The 21844-nt window shown below is 43.8% G+C and overlaps 1 protein-coding gene across 5 annotated transcripts in view; it reads right to left on the bottom strand.

Moving 5' to 3' along the window:
* ppfia2 (PTPRF interacting protein alpha 2) overlaps nucleotides 1-21844 on the bottom strand; it is a 224663-nt gene that overhangs the window by 59879 nt on the left and 142940 nt on the right. For all 5 annotated transcript variants that reach the window (XM_031831595.1, XM_031831593.1, XM_031831597.1 and 2 more), the window contains exon 3: nucleotides 1810-1911. In XM_031831595.1, coding sequence (XP_031687455.1) covers nucleotides 1810-1911 — 102 coding nt within the window. The remainder of the gene's footprint in view (nucleotides 1-1809; nucleotides 1912-21844) is intronic.

Here is a 21844-nt window from a genome sequence, read left to right as displayed (position 1 = left end):
TCTCTATAACCTACACCTACACACACCCTCTCCTCCTCCTCTCTCTATAACCTACACCTACACACACCCTCTCCTCCTCCTCTCTCTATAACCTACACCTACACACACCCTCTCCTCCTCCTCTCTCTATAACCTACACCTACACACACCCTCTCCTCCTCCTCTCTCTATAACCTACACACACCCTCTCCTCCTCCTCCTCTCTCTATAACCTACACACACCCTCTCCTCCTCTCTATATAACCTACACCTACACACACCCTCTCCTCCGCTCTCTATAACCTACACCTACACACACCCTCTCTTCCTCCTCCTCTCTCTAGAACCTACACCTACCCACACCCTCTCCTCCTCTCTCTATAACCTACACCTACACACACCCTCTCTTCCTCCTCCTCTCTCTAGAACCTACACCTACACACACCCTCTCCTCATCCTCTCTCTATAACCTATACCTACACACTCTCTCTCCTCCTCCTCCTCTCTCTATAACCTATACCTACACACACCCTCTCCTCCTCCTCCTCTCTCTATAACCTACACCTACACACGCCCTCTCCTCCTCCTCTCTCTATAACCTACACCTACACACACCCTCTCCTCATCCTCTCTCTATAACCTATACCTACACACTCTCTCTCCTCATCTCTCTATGGCTCATAATTTCTCTCTTATCATGCTTCTACACTGCATGGTTTATCCAGCTTACAGTGTTGAGGCCTAAAACCTAGAGGTACATCATCCTCTATTCTGTTGTCAGCCCTCCAACCCACTGATTGCATGCACCTGGCTTCAAAGATTTAATTATGAACTGTAAAACCTTTACAACAAAAAAGCTGATATATTAAAAGTCTGGCTCATAATCGCTCTGCATAGAATTCAAGGTGATAATGAAGAGAGAGACTAAATTCCATCTCTCCCTGTCTCTCTCTCTGTGTTTCCCTCCCTCCCTCCCCGTCTCTCTCTGTGTCTCTCTCTGTGTGTCTCTCTCTCTCTCCCTCCCTCTCTCTCTCACCCCCATCTCTCCCTCTCTCTCCCTCTCCCTCCCTCCCTCCCTCCCTCCCTCCCCCTCTCTCTCTCTCTCTCTCTCCTTCTTTGGCAAGATGGCAGAGCAGTGACAGGGATACTAAAATGGCGGTGTGACTATGTGAGTCTCCCATTATGCAGCCTGGTGGGAAAATAGCAGCCTTATCTGTCAATAGCAGAGTTTGGTTTCTCTGCTCAATGAAAGGGTATTAATCGGAAATGGAATTCAGAGGTAGCTCTAATGTATATGGGGTCCAAATCTGTCCCCAGGGGAAATGCAGGCTACCGGTTCCATTGACCTATGTTACAGATGACCAGTCAACCGCGTCAACAGATGAAAACATTGTTTGTTTGTTACCTATGCATAGTCACTTTGCCCCCATCTACATGTACAGATTACCTCAACTAGCCTGTACCCCCACACACTGACTCGGTACAGGGGCCCCCTGTATATAGCCTCGTTATTGTAATTCTTATTGTGTTACTTTTATTAGTACTTTTTATTTTAGTCTACTTGGTAAATATTTTCTTCTTCTTGAACTGCACTTTTGGTTAAGGGCTTGTAAGTAAGCATTGCACGGTACACTTGTACACTTTAGTCTACACTTGTATCGGCGTATGTGGCAAATTTGATTTGATCTCCATAGACTCTGAGCCGTTCTGGTTCAGGTCAATGTATGAGGTTAGAATTGGGCAGAAAAAATGTGTGTCTGTGTGCGCGCGCGCGCGCGTTCTTGTGTCTGCTCGTGCGCATGAGTGAGCGTGTGTCTCCTCTCCACGTACCCTGGTATTGTTCCTCTCGGCCTTGAGCTCAGAGATCTCCTCCTCCTTCTCCAAAAGGTTCTCTCTGCACACGTTCAGCTCCTTGGTCAGGGCTGCAAACTCCTGTACAGCAACACAGAACATAGAGGTCAGCATCACAGCGCCATCCATAACACACAATACATCTTCATCTTCATCACCACAACCCAGAAAACAGTTTGCATAAAGCCATCCATGTCATTGGCATCCATACCGCACAATATCGTTAGGTAATATGAGACAGTCATTAAACAAGCCCCCCCACCCCATCCCATCACTCACATGTCCTACTCAATGGACAAGCCCACAGTTCACAGACATAGTTTAAAAAAACTCTGTTATATCATGTCCAATCCAAAGGGAAAAGAGCCTTCTATAATGATCCCTTTATGTTATTGATGGTGTAAAGGTTCTCTGATGTTTCTTTTCCCCATTGGGTTGCACTGTAGGCTAAATTAGACAAACTGACTCCCTGATCTTACTGTGGATATCCCAGACTTTGACGATGTGTTTCCAGACGACTGCCACCACCACCACCACCACCATTACTACCACCACCACCACCGAAAACAGGTTAAAACCTGTGGGTTCTGGGAAAAGTGCAAATTCGGTTTGGCAGAGAATATAAGGTGAATGTGCTAATGGTAATCTCTACACACAGGCTCTAAGAGGATCGGCCCCCCGAGGAGACTAGTGGGCACCGGGCCATAGTGGACTTAAGCATGACTACTGTACTGTACTGTCAGCACGAAGCAAAAAGAAGTGTGGTGGCAGAATCACTGCGCAGGCCAGCATTACAAACATAGCATGGAAGGCAGTCACTGTCCACTGGTCAGTGTAACAGCCTATGAAATAAGATGGGAGTCAGTATTTCAGTCGATCAATAAATAGAACAATAATGCTCCTGTACAGATAAATTGGCCACAAACTAACTTCTGTAAGTATTCCTTAGTGAGATGCTGTCATATAACAACAACAACACAGCAGGTATCCAGACAACTGAAGCAGGAGTGCCTAAACTCTAACCTTACGGAGTCAGAATAGATGTGTGTGTTATCTGATAGTAGAGAGAGACAGCATGCAGAGCTAAAGCTAACTGCCTGTGCCCGTCCATCCGTCTCTCAGCAGATGGATAATTGACGGCTGGATTTAAATGCCACAGAACCAATGGGCCAATTACCCCCGCAGGACCGAGGTCCACAGGTCCACTATATGACCCGTCATTATCCCAAAAACACTCTCTCTGGCCGGGGAGACTGTGGGGGAAGTGTGGGTGTCTCTAACCATTTGCTGTGCTATTTGTTACTCACTCACCCTAAGTGTTGTCTAGACTCTACTATATTCTCTGGTGTTGGTACATTTAGGTAAACAACCTTGACAGAATGACTGACATCGACATGACTTCAAACCTTCAGCCTGTCATAAATTAAACACATTGGGAGCCGACAGGTCTTGAAGGGGGGCACAGTGGCCAGGTAGAGGATATAAAACATGCAAACTAGTGTCTGCTGTGGGCATTTTGAGTGGCAGGAGGGGTTGAAGTTTTGATTTGATTCCGAGGTCAGTTGAGAAGTCAATAACAAGTGAACGATCAACAAACATGAGGCTGGGCTCAGTGATGAAGATGTGGAAGGTGTGTGTGTGTGTGTGTGTGTGTGTGTGTGTGTGTGTGTGTGTGAGAGAGCCTTTGTGCCTGTGTGTTTAGAGATGGGAGAATTGGGAGCATGTAACTTGCCCTTCAATGACAATGAGACCACATTAAGATGCATAGATTTTTCTTACTCCTGTGCTGCAATGGCCCTCTAATTATTGCTGGGTATTGTATTGGGCTCTATAAAGTCCTTCAGATATGAAATTGCATGCTGGCATATTGGTATTTTACTAAATCTAGTTATTTATATAACTGCACAGTCTTTAAGTTATGTTACAATTACGTTGTTTCGCCAAGTTGTCCTTCAGGGTCAATGAAACAGACAACTCTCTAAAAACAAGTCTCTCACCGTTGCCGCCTGCTATAGACCACCCTCTGCCCCCAGCTGTGCTCTGGACACCATATGTGAACTGATTGCCCCCCATCTATCTTCAGAGCTCGTGCTGCTAGGTAACCTAAACTGGAACATGCTTAACACCCCAGCCATCCTACAATCTAAGCTTGATGCCCTCAATCTCACACAAATTATCAATGAACCTACCAGGTACAACCTCAAAGCCGTAACACGGGCACCCTCATAGATATCATCCTAACCAACTTGCCCTCTAAATACACCTCTGCTGTTTTCAACCAAGATCTCTGCGATCACTGCCTCATTGCCTGCATCCGTAGTGGGTCAGCGGTCAAGCGACCTCCACTCATCCCTGTCAAATGCTCCCTAAAACACTTCAGCGAGCAGGCCTTTCTAATAGACCTGGTCCGGGTATCTTGGAAGGATATTGATCTCATCCCATCAGTAGAGGATGCCTGGTTATTTTTTTTGAATGCCTTCCTCGCCATCTTAAATAAACATGCCCCATTCCAAAATGTAGAACCAGGAACAGATATAGCCCTTGGTTCTCTCCAGACCTGACTGCCCTTAACCAACACAAAAACATTCTATGGCATTCTGCATTAGCATCGAACAGCCCCCGTGATATGCAACTTTTCAGGGAAGTTAGAAACCAATATACACAGGCAGTTAGATAAGCCAAGGTCAGCTTTTTCAAGCAGAAATTTGCTTCCTGCAACACAAACTCAAAAAAGTTCTGGGACACTGTAAAGTCCATGGAGAATAAGAACACCTCCTCCCAGCTGCCCACTGCACTGAGGATAGGAAATTCTGTCACCACCGATAAATCCACTATAATTCAGAATTTCAATAAGCATTTTTCTACAGCTGGCCATGCTTTCCACCTGGCTACCCCTACCCCGGTCAACTACATTGTACCCCCCACAGCAACTCGCCCAAGCCTTCCCCATTTCTCCTTTTCCCAAATCCAGTCAGCTGATGTTCTGAAAGAGCTGCAAAATCTGGACCCCTACAAATCAGCCGGGCTAGACAATCTGGACCCATTCTTTCTAAAATTATTTGCCCGAAATTGTTGCAACCCCTATTACTAGCCTGTTCAACCTCTCTTTCGTGTCGTCTGAGATTCCCAAAGATTGGAAAACAGCTGCGGTCATTCCCCTCTTCAAAGGGGGGACACTCTTGACCCAATCTGCTACAGACCTATATCTATCCTACCCTGCCTTTCTAAGGTCTTCGAAAGCCAAGTCAACAATCAGATTACCGACCATTTCTAATCCCACCGCACCTTCTCCGCTATGCAATCTGGTTTCAGAGCTGGTCATGGGTGCACCTCAGCCACGCTCAAGGTCCTAAACGATATCTTAACCTCCATTGATAAGAAACAATACTGTGCAGCCGTATTCATTGACCTGGCCAAGGCTTTTGACTCTGTCAATCACCATATCCTCATCGGCAGACTCGATAGCCTTGGTTTCTCAAATGATTGCCTCGCCTGGTTCACCAACTACTTCTCTGATAGTTCAGTGTGTCAAATCGGAGGGCCTGTTGTCCGGGCCTCTGGCAATCTCTATGGGGTGTGCCACAGGGTTCAATTCTTGGGCCGACTCTCTTCTCTGTATACATCAATGATGTCACTCTTGCTGCTGGTGAGTCTCTGATCCACCTCTACGCAGACGACACCATTCTGTATACTTCTGGCCCTTCTTTGGACACTGTGTTAACAACCCTCTAGATGAGCTTCAATGCCATACAACTCTCCTTCCGTGGCCACCAACTGCTCTTAAATACACGTAAAACTAAACGCATGCTCATCAACCGATCGCTGCCTGCACCTGCCCGTCCGTCCAGCATCACTACTCTGGACGGTTCTGACTTAGAATATGTGGACAACTACAAATACCTAGGTGTCTGGTTAGACTGTAAACTCTCCTTCCAGACTCACATCAAACATCTCCAATCCAAAGTTAAATCTAGAATTGGCTTCCTATTTCGCAACAAAGCAACCTTCAAACATGCTGCCAAACATACCCTCGTAAAACTGATCATCCTACCGATCCTCGACTTCGGCGATGTCATTTACAAAATAGCCTCCAATACCCTACTCAATAAATTGGATGCAATCTATCACAGTGCCATCCGTTTTGTCACCAAAGCCCCATATACTACCCACCACTTCGACCTGTACGCTCTCGTTGGCTGGCCCTCGCTTCATACTCGTCGCCAAACCCACTGGCTCCAGGTCATCTACAAGACCCTGCTAGGTAAAGACCCCCCTTATCTCAGCTCGCTGGTCACCATAGCAGCACCCACCTATAGCACGCGCTCCAGAAGGTATATCTCTCTGGTCACCCCCAAAACCAATTCTTCCTTTGGCTGCCTCTCCTTCCAGTTCTCTGCTGCCAATGACTGGAACGAACTACAAAAATCTCTGAAACTGGAAACACTTATCTCCCTCACTAGCTTTAAGCACCAGCTGTCAGAGCAGCTCACAGATTACCATCTATAATTTAGCCCAAACAACTACCTCTTCCCCTACTGTATTTATATATTTAGTTTGCTCCTTTGCACCCCATTTTTATTTCTACTTTCATTCTTCCACTGCAAATCTACCATTCCAGTGTTTTACTTGCTATATTGTATTTACTTCGCACCATGGCCTTTTTTTGCCTTTACCTCCCTTATCTCACCTCATTTGCTCACATCGTATATAGACTTAGTTTTCTACTGTATTATTGACTGTATGATTGTTTTACTCCATGTGTAACTCTGCTTTGCTTTCTCTTGTCCAGGTCGCAATTGTAAATGAGAACTTGTTCTCAACTTGCCTACCTGGTTAAATAAAGGTGAAATAAAATAAACATGACCCTATCCCTCTGCTCCATCTCAATATACAACATCCTTCAAGTACTGGACATTTTAGAGTTCTGAGCTAACTTAAAAGTCATTGTTACGGATACAGGTATCCTGTATCCTGTGTCTGTGTGTGTGTGTATTTTCTCCCCTCACAGGTGAAAATCATCACTACCCAATCAGTCACCAATCCAATCATCAATCAGAAGACACACCTCCTCCTGTTTCCTACCCAATCACAGTTCCTTTCCCTTGGTTTAAAAACCCTGTCAGTTGTTTGCTCTAGAGCTCAATCTCTCTGTAAATGCCATGTCTGTAGGTCTATGTGGTTCACTCTCTCTTTGTGTATTAACCTCTCTTTTGTTTGAGCATCTCCATAGCACTTTGTCATCACCTGTGAGTTTTGGTTATGGTGTATGTTTGCTGCTGGGAAAAGGGGAAAACAAGACAAGTCGCCCATGGGCATACACTACCTGTAGGTAGACTTTGTTAAATACAATAGTTAGAACTTGGCGGACCACCCACTGTATTTTTGGTTAGTTAGTTAGCTGTTGTTAAAGTAGGCTAGTCTAGCTTAGGGGTATTTTTGAATACTTATTGTTTCTTTCCTTGGGTCCAGCTCAGCCCCTTTTCCTGCTCCCCCCATTACCGTGTGTTTATTAATAAACCCTGAGTTTGACGGTAGATTTCAGTAGTCGTGGTTATTTCGTTTTCACTTTTACTTTGTCACAATTATAATTTGCATGAGTTATGTTACGGGTCTCATTACCATCCCCCTTAGACTGTCGGCCAAAAGGGATTCGTAACAGTCATGTCAACTTAGTACAGCCATTGTCAGAGAAACATATTTTTTACTAAATGTTACCATGTTTCCCTTAGTGCAACAAATCGCTGAGAGAGGTAGCAGTTTCATGTTTATGCGTCCGCCCTGCCTTGACGAACACACTGACTTCTGCTCGGGTGGCCGAACAGAACCTTGGCAGGTGGAGAAAAGGCTGTGGGGTACAGTACAAGTTCTGACACACACACACACACTCTCTCTATCTCTCACTCTAGTTCTAACTGGCTGAGCTGTTAAACCAGCTGTCTCACCCAAATCCCTCCTTCAAAATGAAATGATCTGGTCCACAGGGTCCTGACATGTTTTTATTAAACACTGCCTCTTCCTAAAGGCCATTGCCAGCCCGGAGAAGGATTGCTATTGGAAGCACTAAAGAAAAGCACCACTAAAAAAGGAGACTTCAAAAACATCCAATAAATTGCCCATCCACACAAACTCCATAGCTGTGTTCAAACACTCATACTAACTGCACTATTTGTGACGTGAATTGAGTATATAGTATGCTTATTTTTCGTAGTATGGAAGTAGTTAGAATGCCAAAAATTCCCGAATGTCGTACTAAATTTGTCAAAATACGAAGTATACAAGCAGTGTACACTACTTCCGTGCTTTTAGGGCCCACAATACAATTCTTCAGAAAATGTGAGGCTTCACGTTATCAGATTTGAGGAAAATGGCAGAAAATGTGCAGCCAAAGTCTGATGAGAGCAGATACAAATTAATCGCTTTAACTAATTATGACAAATGTTAAGGAAATGTTGAGCAATGTAATAAAGTCATGACTTTTCAAATAAGTTATGTTGACTGACAATTTGTTAGCTACGCTAGCAATATGTACCAGTATGTTAGCTAGTTACCCAACGTTAGTTGGCTACTAATACATCGAACTTACCAGGTAGTATATTAACTCTCTGCTATCTAACTAATGTTAACTACTTAACGTTTATTTACTTGATTATTTACATCATTCTTAGATAAATTGTATAGTCTTTGTGCGTTTCAATTGACATGGTTAATTCTGGTTATCTACTCCGATTTTAGAGCAGTCTCGTCTGAGTGTGCCAGAGCGCAGAATAACTGATGAATTTACGAACACTCAACACCCATTGAATATGGCCGGTGCCAGTAAACATCGGCAAAAAAATCATAATGAAATTGTTGCTAGCAGCACAGTCACCAACGCTCTGGATTACATAAACAGTCTAACCAGCTCTTCTTGAACGAGTAAAATGGTCAGAGTGAAGTGTTCTCTCATTTGTGTCTGGAAGTAGCTAGCCAACGTTAGCTTGGGTGCTTGACTGCCGTTGTGCTTTGAAAGCTCCGAGAGCAAAACGCTCTGATTTAAGAAAACCGAGGGCGCACTCTGGCACTTCAGATTGAATTTACGAACACTCAACACCCTTTGAATATGGCCGGTGTCAGTAAACTTTGGCAAAGAAGCGTAATTAAATTGTTACAGTCACCAACGCCCTGGATAACATGAAAACAGTCTAACCAACTCTGCTAAAGTGAGTAAAATGGTCAGATTGAGATGTTCTCTCATTTGTCTCTGGAAGTAGCTAGTAAACTAGCCAGTTAGCTTGGGTGATTGACTGCCAGTGTGCGCTGTGAATGCTCCGAGAGCGAAACGCTCTGAATTTACAAACGGCCAATCTGACAATGCTCTGAAATTATGAACGCCCAAAGCGCACTCTGGCACTCCAGATTGAATTTACGAACACACCCTAATAGTTTGTAGTATAAACTCATTATGTATACAGTATGGGTAGTCGAACACAGCTCATCTGTAATACACTCTTCAGAAAGTAGGAATATGATCAAACAGGAAGCCAAAGCAGCAGTACATTGTGGGTATGCGGGCCTGAATGGGTGTTTGCTCGAGTGATCACGCCCTCACACTATTTAATTAATGGCATGGTCTCGCAATCAAACCATCACACAAGGAAAGCGAAAAGGTGCCGGGGGGAAGTCACACGACTTGAACAAGCAACGCTCTTCAAACTACCAAGATAACGCTTTAGGACCAAACTAGCTGATGTATTTGTTTATATCTAGCGATTGTAATGTATGTCACGGTTGTAGATGCTGATCTAGTTACAGGTGTAATACAGAGTCATTTAAACTAGTTATTCTGCTTACGTTGTTTACATTTATATTCAATATCCTGGAGTTGTTTTCTGTCCCCGGCCACATGGTGACTCACTGTGTCATCAAAGTGAAGATTACACTGTTTAGTTTTTAGTTTGGTGATATAAACATGGTCGCCTCCATTACGCACGTCAGGCAGAGCGTAACACGTTATTTCAACTATCAGAAAGCAAAAACTATTTATGTTCCTACCGTTTCAAATGGTTCATATCCAAAAACAATGTGTCTCAATCCACTCCAGTAAGTAATGTAGAACGGTGATATTATATTCCTAGGAAAATGCCTCATAAATAAGTTGCTAGGTGAAATGGAAGAGCGCATAGGGGGTGTTTCACTTGGTGATTTTGCCTCATTGGAAGCAACTCATCCAGAAGTGTCCAGAACCCAAAGTGGCCCACTGGCAGAGAGAGCTGGAGATGGAGAGATAGGTGAAAGAGAATGCAAAGCCCCTGAGTGTTCAGGGATGCACATGCTCGCGTGATAACCCAATCTTTCTACTTCACTTACAGAGACCTTCAACATCTGCTGTGGTTATACAAGCACAGATCCAGTGGGAACCACTTCTAACTAGCTACCTATATCCAGCACACTCTTAGACATAAAGAAGCCTTGAAGAACCTTTTGCGGTTCAAATGATTGCCACTGTAAGGGAACCTTTTCAGGTCAAAAAGGTTCCTTGAGGAAGCCCTCTGAAAAGGTTATTTGAAGAATCTCTGTGTAAAGGTTCAACCTTTTTGTGTTGGGAGGGGTTCAATTTGGAACTTTAAAAATATATTGTAGCAGCAGCCTATCAGAAGATAGGAGGTGTGGCTTTCATTGTTCAGTCTAACCCATGTAGCCATCGCCTAAAACCACATATCTTCTGAGTCTGGCAGCGCAACAAATCCAATGGCGATATAAATTCAAAGTGCTCCGCACGCACCACATTGAAATATTAAAAGGTTCCTCCAAAAACTCTCAACCAACCTAAGATGAAAATATGAGGTTGGCTGCAATGATTCCTTGAGGAACTCCAGTGTTCCTCAAGTCACCCTTAATTCTAAGAGTGTACAGTTTAATGGGGGTCAAAACCAGGGGCATAGGGGGCCCAGTAAGCAAGAGAGAGAGGTCCTGGATTGGGAAGAGAATGTTAGAGGCCTCTGTGTTTTTATTTTTTTATTTCACCTTTATTTAACCAGGTAGGCTAGTTGAGAACAAGTTCTCATTTGCAACTGCGACCTGGCCAAGATAAAGCATAGCAGTGTGAGCATACAACAAAGAGTTACACATGGAGTAAACAATTAACAAGTCAATAACACAGTAGAAAACAAAGGGGGGGTCTATATACAATGTGTGCAAAAGGCATGAGGAGGTAGGCAAATAATTACAATTTTGCAGATTAACACTGGAGTGATAAAAGATCAGATGGTCATGTACAGGTAGAGATATTGGTGTGCAGAAGAGCAGAAAAGTAAATAAATAAAAACAGTATGGGGATGAGGTAGGTGAAAAGGGTGGGCTATTTACCAATAGACTATGTACAGCTGCAGCGATCGGTTAGCTGCTCAGATAGCTGATGTTTGAAGTTGGTGAGGGAGATAAAAGTCTCCAACTTCAGCGATTTTTGCAATTAGTTCCAGTCACAGGCAGCAGAGTACTGGAACGAAAGGCGGCCAAATGAGGTGTTGGCTTTAGGGATGATCAGTGAGATACACCTGCTGGAGCGCGTGCTACGGATGGGTGTTGCCATCGTGACCAGTGAGCTGAGATAAGGCGGAGCTTTACCTAGCATAGACTTGTAGATGACCTGGAGCCAGTGGGTCTGGCGACGAATATGTAGCGAGGGCCAGCCGACTAGAGCATACAAGTCGCAGTGGTGGGTGGTATAAGGTGCTTTAGTGACTAAACGGATGGCACTGTGATAGACTGCATCCAGTTTGCTGAGTAGAGTGTTGGAAGCCATTTTGTAGATGACATCGCCGAAGTCGAGGATCGGTAGGATAGTCAGTTTTACTAGGGTAAGCTTGGCGGCTTGAGTGAAGGAGGCTTTGTTGCGGAATAGAAAGCCGACTCTTGATTTGATTTTCGATTGGAGATGTTTGATATGAGTCTGGAAGGAGAGTTTGCAGTCTAGCCAGACACCTAGGTACTTATAGACGTCCACATATTCTAGGTCGGAACCATCCAGGGTGGTGATGCTAGTCGGGCATGCAGGTGCAGGCAGCGACCGGTTGAAAAGCATGCATTTGGTTTTACTAGCGTTTAAGAGCAGTTGGAGGCCACGGAAGGAGTGTTGTATGGCATTGAAGCTTGTTTGGAGGTTAGATAGCACAGTGTCCAAAGACGGGCCGAAAGTATATAGAATGGTGTCGTCTGCGTAGAGGTGGATCAGGGAATCGCCCGCAGCAAGAGCAACATCATTGATATACACAGAGAAAAGAGTGTGCTGGCAAACGCTGTACTCCTGCGCCACCCAAGTCCCCCGACAAGCTTCTGTAAGTGATAATTGGGAGGTGTTGATCAGAGCGAACGCTGTCTCAGTCTGTACTTCAGAGGTGTGAGTCTGTGGGAGACGAGATTAGCATCAAGACAGTGTGAGCCTTGCTGTTCTAAATGAGGCTGTAGGAGGGGGAACAGGGGAGTTAGGGTAGAGGGTTTACTTTATAAGATGGATTACTTAATGAGTTATGTGCAGTATAAAGTATTTCCCTGTCAGGAAAAACTCATGGTCCCAATTATATAGTTAGCACCAACAGTTTGTCCCGGTCAGGCCAAGAGAGCAGAAAAACTGAGGGGAGCTTTTAAAAATGCCCCAAAATAGAACTCTATCCAAGGAAGTGGACCCAGTTGTGTATACTGCTCCCTCTCATTACCTGAGCGCCGAGCCTATAATGACGACAGCATGTCAGGCCCATCCCTCGGCGGTGAAGCTCTAATTGAAACGACTGGAGGAGATAAGGAGCACGTCAGTACAGACAGGAAACAGAGGAACACTGGGAGTTTCCTCATGGGGTGTGTGATCCAAAGACAGCCTATGTGCGTCTGTGAGTGCGTCTGACATTCAGCTCAGGACAGGGAGGCTTATGCTACGAGACTAAAACAAGGCCCAAAGTATATGGGCATCAGTCATTTTGAGACACCAGTGGATCATGATTCAGAGGCTTCAATACAAGGCAATGTATTGAATATGGAGACGTATTGTAAAAGGAGTGCTGGAAGCGATGGGAAATATTTCAATACCCCCGTGGGCACGCAACTAGGAGTCTTCAAGAAGAGAAGGTGTTGAAAAATGTAGTTACGGAAGTACATGTAACTTCCAAACCCTAGCAGAATCTTAAATATGAGACAAACAGATTAAATAACCTCTAGATGCCCTTTTCTCCTGAAAAAAAATGAACAACTCATGCAAGCCATAGCAACAACAAACTCTGAGTTGAGAAGGGAGCTATTGTTATACGCATCACGACTTTAATTATGCCGATCAGAGAGGATTGTAGAAACTACCCAGGCGTTGAACAAGACATTAAGACAAAATCCCAAACCCTTGTTTGTGTGATCTCAAATATGTGTATATACAGTTGAATTAGGAAGTTTACATACATAGACTCAAGTGTTTTTTAGTACTATATCTCTTGACACAATGATGAAAATAATCATGGCCTCTAAACCTTCAAGCTGCATACTGGACACTATTCCAACTAAACTACTGAAAGAGCTGCTTCCTGTGCTTGGCCCTCCTATGTTGAACATAATAAACGGCTCTCTATCCACCGGATGTGGATACCAAACTCACTAAAAGTGGCAGTAATAAAGCCTCTCTTGAAAAAGCCAAACCTTGACCCAGAAAATATAAAAAAACGAATCGGCCTATATCGATTCTTCCATTCCTCTCAATAAAAAAAAAAAGCTGTTGCACGGCAACTCACTGCCTTCCTGAAGACAAACAATGTATAGAAAATGCTTCAGCCTGTTTTTAGACCCCATCATAGCATTGCGACTGCACTTGTGAAGGTGGTAAATTACCTTTTAATGGCATCAGACTGAGGCTCGTGCTCCTAGACCTTAGTGCTGCTTTTGATACCATCGATCACCACATTCTTTTGGAGAGATTGGAAACCCAAATTGGTCTACACGGACAAGTTCTGGCCTGGTTTAGATCTTATCTGTCGGAAACATAGCAGTTTGTCTCTGTGAATGGTTTGTCCTCTGACAAATCAACTGTAAATTTCAGTGTTCCTCAAGGTTCCGTTTTAGGACCACTACTGTTTTCACTATATATTTTACCTCTTGGGGATGTCATTCGAAAACATAATGTCAACTTTCACTGCTATGCGGATGACACGCAGCTGTACATTTCAATGAAACATGGTGAAGCCCCAAAATTGCCCTCGCTAGAAGCCTGTGTTTCAGACATAAGGAAGTGGATGGCTGCAAACTTTCTACTTTTAAACTCGGACAAAACAGAGATGCTTGTTCTAGGTCCCAAGAAACAAAGAGATCTTCTGTTGAATCTGACGATTAATCTTGATGGTTGTACAGTTGTCTCAAATAAAACTGTGAAGGACTTCGGCGTTACTCTGGACCATGATCTCTCTTTTGACGAACATATCAAGAATGTTTCAAGGACAGCTTTTTTCCATCTACGTAACATTGCAAAAATCAGAAACTTTCTGTCCAAAAATGATGCAGAAAAATTAATCCATGCTTTTGTTACTAGGTTAGACTACTGCAATGCTTTACTTTCCGGCTACCCGGATAAAGCACTAAATGAACTTCAGTTAGTGCTAAATACGGCTGCTAGAATCCTGACTAGAACCAAAAAATTTGATCATATTACTCCAGTGCTAGCCTCCCTACACTGGCTTCCTGTTAAGGCAAGGGCTGATTTCAAGGTTTTACTGCTAACCTACAAAACATTACATGGGCTTGCTCCTACCTATCTTTCTGATTTGGTTCTGCCGTACATACTTACACATACGCTACGGTCACAAGACGCAGGCCTCCTAATTGTCCCTAGAATTTCTAAGCAAACAGCTGGAGGCAGGGCTTTTTTATGGAACGATCTGCCTACCCATGTGAGAGACGCAGACTCGGTCTAAACCTTTAAGTCTTTACTGAAGACTCATCTCTTCAGTGGGTCATGTGATTGAGTGTAGTCTGGCCCAGGAGTGTGAAGGTGAACGGAAAGGCTCTGGAGCAACGAACCGCCCTTGCTGTCTCTGCCTGGCCGGTTCCCCTCTCTCCACTGGGATTCTCTGCCTCTAACCCTATTACAGGGGCTGAGTCACTGGCTTACTGGTGCTCTTTCATGCCGTCCCTAGGAGGGGTGTGTCACTTGAGTGGGTTGAGTCACTGATGTGATCTTCCTGTCTGGGTTGGCGCCCCCCCCCCCCCCCCCCCCCCCCCCCCCCCCTTTGTGTTGTGCCGTGGCGGAGATCTTTGTGGGCTATACTCTGCCTTGTCTCAGGATGGTAAGTTGGTGGTTGAAAGTATCCCTAGTGGGGGGCTGTGCTTTGGCAAAGTGGGTGGGGTTATATCCTTCCTGTTTGGCCCTGTCTGGGGGTATCATCGGATGGGGCCACAGTGTCTCCTGACCCCTCCTGTCTCAGCCTCCAGTATTTATGCTGCAGTAGTTAATGTATCGATGGGGCTAGGGTCTGTTTGTTGTATCTGGAGTACTTTTCCTGTCTTATCCCGTGTGAATTTAAGTATGCTCTCTCTTTCTCAGAGGACCTGAGCCCTATGACCATGCCTCAGGACTACCTGGCATGATGACTCTTTGCTGTCCCCAGTCCACCTGGCCGTGCTGCTGCTCCAGTTTCAACTGTTCTGCCTGCGGCTATGGAATCCAGACCTGTTCACCGGACGTGCTACCTGTCCCAGACCTGCTGTTTTCAACTCTCTAGAGACAGCAGGAGTGGTAGAGATACACTTAATGATCGGCTATGAAAAGCCAACTGACATTTACTCCTGAGGTGCTGACTTGCTGCACCCTCGACAACTACTGTGATTATTATTTGACCATGCTGGTCATTTATGAAGATTTGAACATCTTAGCCATGTTCTGTTATAATCTCCACCCGGCACAGCCAGAAGAGGACTGGCCACCCCTCATAGCCTGGTTCCGCTCTAGGTTTCTTCCTAGGGAGTTTTTCCGTGCTTCTACACCTGCATTGCTTGCTGTTTCTGTACAGCACTGAGATATCAGCTGATGTACGAAAGGCTATATAAATAGATTTGATTTGATTTGACCTTAGCCAAATACATTTCACAATTCCTGACATTTAATCCGAGTAAAAACTCCCTGTCTTAGGTCAGTTAGGATCACCACTTTATTTTAAGAATGTGAAATGTCAGAATGATTTTTGTCAGCTTTTATTTCTTTCATCACATTGCCAGTGGGTAAGATGTTTACATACACTCAATTAGTATTTGGTAGCATTGCCTTTAAATTGTTTATCTTGGGTCAAAAGTTTCGGGTAGCCTTCCACAAGCTTACCACAATACGTTGGGTGAATTTTGGCCCATTCCTCCTGACAGAGCTGGTGTAACTGAGTCAGGTTTGTAAGCCTCCTTGCTTGCACACACTTTTTCAGTTCTGCCAACACATTTTCTATAGAATTGAGGTCAGGTCTTTGTGATGGCCACTCCAATAGCTTGACTTTGTTGTCCTGAAGCCATTTTGCCACAACTTTGGAAGTATTCTTGGGGTCATAGTTCATTTGGAAGACCCATTTGTGACCAAGCTTTAACTTCCTGACTGATGTCTTGAGATGTTGCTTCTATATATCCACATCATTATCCTGCCTCATGATTCCATCTATTTTGTGAAGTGCACCAGTCCCTCCTGCAGCAGCCCCACAACATGATGCTGCCACCCCCGTGCTTCACGGTTGGGATGGTGTTCTTCGGCTTGCAAGCCTCCCCTTTTCCCTCCAAACATAACAATGGTCATTATGGCCAAACAGTTCTATTTTTGTTTCATCAGACCAGAGGACATTTCTCCAAAAAGTACGATCTTTGTCCCCATGTGCAGTTGCAACCATAGTCTGGCTTTTTTATGGCGGTTTTGGAGCAGTGGCTTCTTCCTTGCTGAGCGGCCTTTCAGGTTATGTCGATATAGGACTCGTTTTACTGTGGATATAGACACTTTTGTACCTGTTTCCTCCAGCATCTTCACAAGGTCCTTTGCTGTTGTTCTGGGATTGATTAGGAGACAGAACGCGTCTCCTTCCTGAGCAGTATGGCGGCTGCGTGGTCCCATGGTGTTTACACTTGCGTACTATTGTTTGTACAGATGAACGTGGTACTTTCAGGAATTTGGAAATTGCTCCCAAGGATGAACCAGACTTGTGGAGGTCTACAAAAAAATTTCCTGAGGTCTTGGCTGATTTCTTTTGATTTTCCCGTGATGTCAAGCAAGGAGGCACTGAGTTTGAAGGTTGGCCTTGAAATACATCCACAGGTACACCTCCAATTGACTCAAATTATGTCAATTAGCCTATCAGGAGCTTCTAAAGCCATGACATCATATTCTGGAATTTTCCATGCTGTTTAAAGGCACAGTCAACTTAGTGTATGTAAACTTCTGACCCACTGGAATTGTGACACAGTGAATTATAAGTGAAATAATCTGTCTGTAAACAATTTTTGGAAAAATTACTTGTGTCATGCACAAAGTAGATGTCCTAACCAACTTGCCAAAACTATAGTTTGTTAACAAATTTGTGGAGTGGTTGAAAAAAAACGAGTTATAATGACTCCAACCTAAGTGTATGTAAACTTCCGACTTCAACTGTATACTTTACTTATCAGGAACTACAGTATTTCCACACTTCATATAGTACAGCTGGTTTTATCACGCTGTTCGACTATCTCTTCAATATTTCAATATCTCTGCTGTTATATGTACAGTACCTAATCTACTATGAGAGAGGACAGGGCAGCCTATGAATGATAGATTGATTGTTGAAGATGCATCATGGTTTTCAAACTCAATTTGCTACTGCCATGGTAAAACGGGTTTCATGAGAATCACCCAGCTTATAAATATACGATGAAGACAATGTTCTCACTATCTACCTTTCAGAGGTAGCTCAGAGAGAAAGAGGCACATATATCCATCCGGTACAGTGTTTGTACTGTACATCTCCTATCATCTCCTCCTTTACTAGACAAACGAGTCTAATAAAAACCCTTCTGTAACCTGTAACTCTGAATGGGTATATCAATATCGACATTCACATGGGCAACTATCAAAGTTCAGGATACATTAATTCATCCTATACTTTCAGTTTCCAAGATAAGGCTTACAGCTACAGCTGAAACAGTAGGGATGCAGAGGTTATTCTGTAAGGGCAGTCCTTGGCCAATGAGAAGCCAGTTAAGTGGACACCTGAGCCAGCATCGGTTGACCAGCCAGCCAGGCAGCCAGAAAGAATACCCAGGGGTGTCCCAGAGGACGCCACACAGCACAATGAGTTTCAGCCCAGCGAGCAGGCTCATTTCCTCACCTTTAAATATTCAAGAAGGTAATCTGTATAAGCACTGAGCAGTTCATGAACCCTCACAGATCTATGACTACAGTGTGCATAGTAGACAAGCGTCACTATACAACAACTGCCATTCACTTGTCATTTTCAAAATGGGTTTTTCAATGATGCATCTCTTCTGCTCCTGTAACAACAACATGGATTCTGATCAACGACCGCTGTATGACTACATGGTATAGAAACAAGGCTAAACCAATACGTTTCACAACAACTTTGTAAAGCATGATTATTTTTGGATTTTGGGCTCATCATTTGATCTGATTCCCAGAAAAATAATGTACAGAATAGACAATAGTCTGGTACAAAAGACACTTCAGGATATAAACTGCTCAACATTACAAAAAGACTACTCCATTTCCTTTATAGGTGGTAAGATTTAAATCTGTTCTAGATGAACAAGTATTTGCTCTTAATTTAGGAGAATTCAAGGCAAACAAAATATTTGCATTGAATGACGTACTGGGACTAACTAATGATACAGACAGTAGATTATGGTTCAGTGCTTCCTGTACAAATATAACAATAGGGCACCATAAAGAAAACACATTATACTATGGTACTCGAGATGGTTCCTTCTGTCTTTCAGCATCGGAATTATACACTACATGTCCTGTTTCAGATCTGTTGGCTATACAGTGCCAGTCAAAAGTTTGGACACCTACTCATTCCAGGGTTTTTCTTTATTTTTTACTATTTTCTACATTGTAGAATAATAGTGAAGACATAAACTATGAAATAACACATATGGAATCATGTAGTAACCAAAAAAAAGTGTCAAACAAATCAAATAATATTTTACATTTGTGATTCTTCAAAGTAGCCACCCTTGCCTTAATGACAGCTTTGCACGATCTTGGAATTCTCTCAACCAGCATCATGATGTAGTCACCTGGAATGCTTTTCCAGCAGTCATGAAGGAGTTCCCACATACAGTGCCTTGCGAAAGTATTCGGCCCCCTTGAACTTTGCGACCTTTTGCCACATTTCAGGCTTCAAACATAAAGATATAAAACTGTATTTTTTGTGAAGAATCAACAACAAGTGGGACACAATCATGAAGTGGAACGACATTTATTGGATATTTAAAACTTTTTTAACAAATCAAAAACTGAAAAATTGGGCGTGCAAAATTATTCAGCCCCCTTAAGTTAATACTTTGTAGCGCCACCTTTTGCTGCGATTACAGCTGTAAGTCGCTTGGGGTATGTCTCTATCAGTTTTGCACATCGAGAGACTGAAATCTTTTCCCATTCCTCCTTGCAAAACAGCTCGAGCTCAGTGAGGTTGGATGGAGAGCATTTGTGAACAGCAGTTTTCAGTTCTTTCCACAGATTCTCGATTGGATTCAGGTCTGGACTTTGACTTGGCCATTCTAACACCTGGATATGTTTATTTTTGAACCATTCCTTTGTAGATTTTGCTTTATGTTTTGGATCATTGTCTTGTTGGAAGACAAATCTCCGTCCCAGTCAGGTCTTTTGCAGACTCCATCAGGTTTTCTTCCAGAATGGTCCTGTATTTGGCTCCATCCATCTTCCCATCAATTTTAACCATCTTCCCTGTCCCTGCTGAAGAAAAGCAGGCACAAACCATGATGCTGCCACCACCATGTTTGACAGTGGGGATGGTGTTCAGGGTGATGAGCTGTGTTGCTTTTACGCCAAACATAACGTTTTGCATTGTTGCCAAAAAGTTCAATTTTGGTTTCATCTGACCAGAGCACCTTCTTCCACATGTTTGGTGTGTCTCCCAGGTGGCTTGTGGCAAACTTTAAACGACACTTTTTATGGATATCTTTAAGAAATGGCTTTCTTCTTGCCACTCTTCCATAAAGGCCAGATTTGTGCAATATACGACTGATTGTTGTCCTATGGACAGAGTCTCCCACCTCAGCTGTAGATCTCTGCAGTTCATCCAGAGTGATCATGGGCCTCTTGGCTGCATCTCTGATCAGTCTTCTCCTTGTATGAGCTTAAAGTTTAGAGGGACGGCCAGGTCTTGGTAGATTTGCAGTGGTCTGATACTCCTTCCATTTCAATATTATCGCTTGCACAGTGCTCCTTGGGATGTTTAAAGCTTGGGAAATCTTTTTGTATCCAAATCCGGCTTTAAACTTCTTCACAACAGTATCTCGGACCTGTTCCTTGTTCTTCATGATGCTCTCTGCGCTTTTAACGGACCTCTGAGACTATCACAGTGCAGGTGCATTTATACGGAGACTTGATTACACACAGGTGGATTGTATTTATCATCATTAGTCATTTAGGTCAACATTGGATCATTCAGAGATCCTCACTGAACTTCTGGAGAGAGTTTGCTGTACTGAAAGTAAAGGGGCTGAATAATTTTGCACGCCCAATTTTTCAGTTTTTGATTTGTTAAAAAAGTTTGAAATATCCAATAAATGTCGTTCCACTTAATGATTGTGTCCCACTTGTTGTTGATTCTTCACAAAAAAATACAGTTTTATATCTTTATGTTTGAAGCCTGAAATGTGGCAAAAGGTCGCAAAGTTCAAGGGGGCCGAATACTTTCGCAAGGCACTGTATGCTGAGCACTTGCTGGCTGCTTTTCAATTGGTTTGAGGTTGGGTGATTTTTAAAAAATGTATCTGTTATTTTACAAGGTAAGTTGACTGAGAACACGTTCTCATTTGCAGCAACGACCTGGGGAATAGTTACAGGGGAGAGGAGGGGGATGAATGAGCCAATTGTAAACTGGGGATTATTAGGTGACCGTGATGGTTCAACGGCCAGATTGGGAAATTAGCCAAGACACCAGGGTTAACACCCCTACTCTTACGATAAGTACCATTGGATCTTTAATGACCTCAGTGAGTCAGGGCACCCGTTTAACGTCCCATCCGAAAGACAGCACCCTACACAGGGCAGGGGCATTCCCTGGGGCATTGGGATATTTCTTTTTTTAGACCAGAGGAAAGAGTGCCTCCTACTGGCCCTCCAACACCACTTCCAGCAGCATCTGGTCTCCCATCCAGGTACTGACCAGGACCAACCCTGCTTAGCTTCAGAAGCAAACCAGCAGTGGTATGCAGGGTGGTATGCTGCTGGCAAATAGGGCAGGTCAGGTGGCCAGGTCATCTAATGCAGCACTCCATCACTCTCCTTCTTGGTCAAATAACCCTGACACAGCCTGGAGGTGTGTTGGGCATTTTCCTGTTGAAAAACAAATGATAGTCCCACTAAGCCCAAACCAGATGGGATGGCGTATCGCTGCAGAATGCTGTGGTAGCCAATGCGGTTAAGTGTGCCTTGAATTCTAAATAAATAACAGTGTCACCAGCAAAGCACCCTTACACCATAACACCTCCTTCTCCATGCTTTACGTTGGGAAATACACATGCAGAGATCATCCGTTCACCCACACCGCATCTCACAAAGACACGGCTGTTGGAACACATTTTCACCGGTCTAATGTCCATTGCTTGTGTTTCTTGGTCCAAGCAAGTCTCTTATTCTTATTGTCGTCCTTTAGTAGTGATTATTTGCAGCAATTCGACCATGAAGGCCTGATCCACGCAGTGTCCTCTGAACAGTTTGTTGATGTGTCTGTTACTTGAACTCTGAAGCATTCATTTGGGCTGCAATTTCTGAGGCGGATAATGAACTCTAATGAACTTATCC

Source organism: Oncorhynchus kisutch, linkage group LG9, assembly GCF_002021735.2.
Source record: "Oncorhynchus kisutch isolate 150728-3 linkage group LG9, Okis_V2, whole genome shotgun sequence".
Taxonomy (NCBI): Eukaryota; Metazoa; Chordata; class Actinopteri; order Salmoniformes; family Salmonidae; genus Oncorhynchus; species Oncorhynchus kisutch.
Note: the sequence above shows the minus strand (reverse complement) of the source record. Positions and strands in the feature narration are given on the sequence as shown.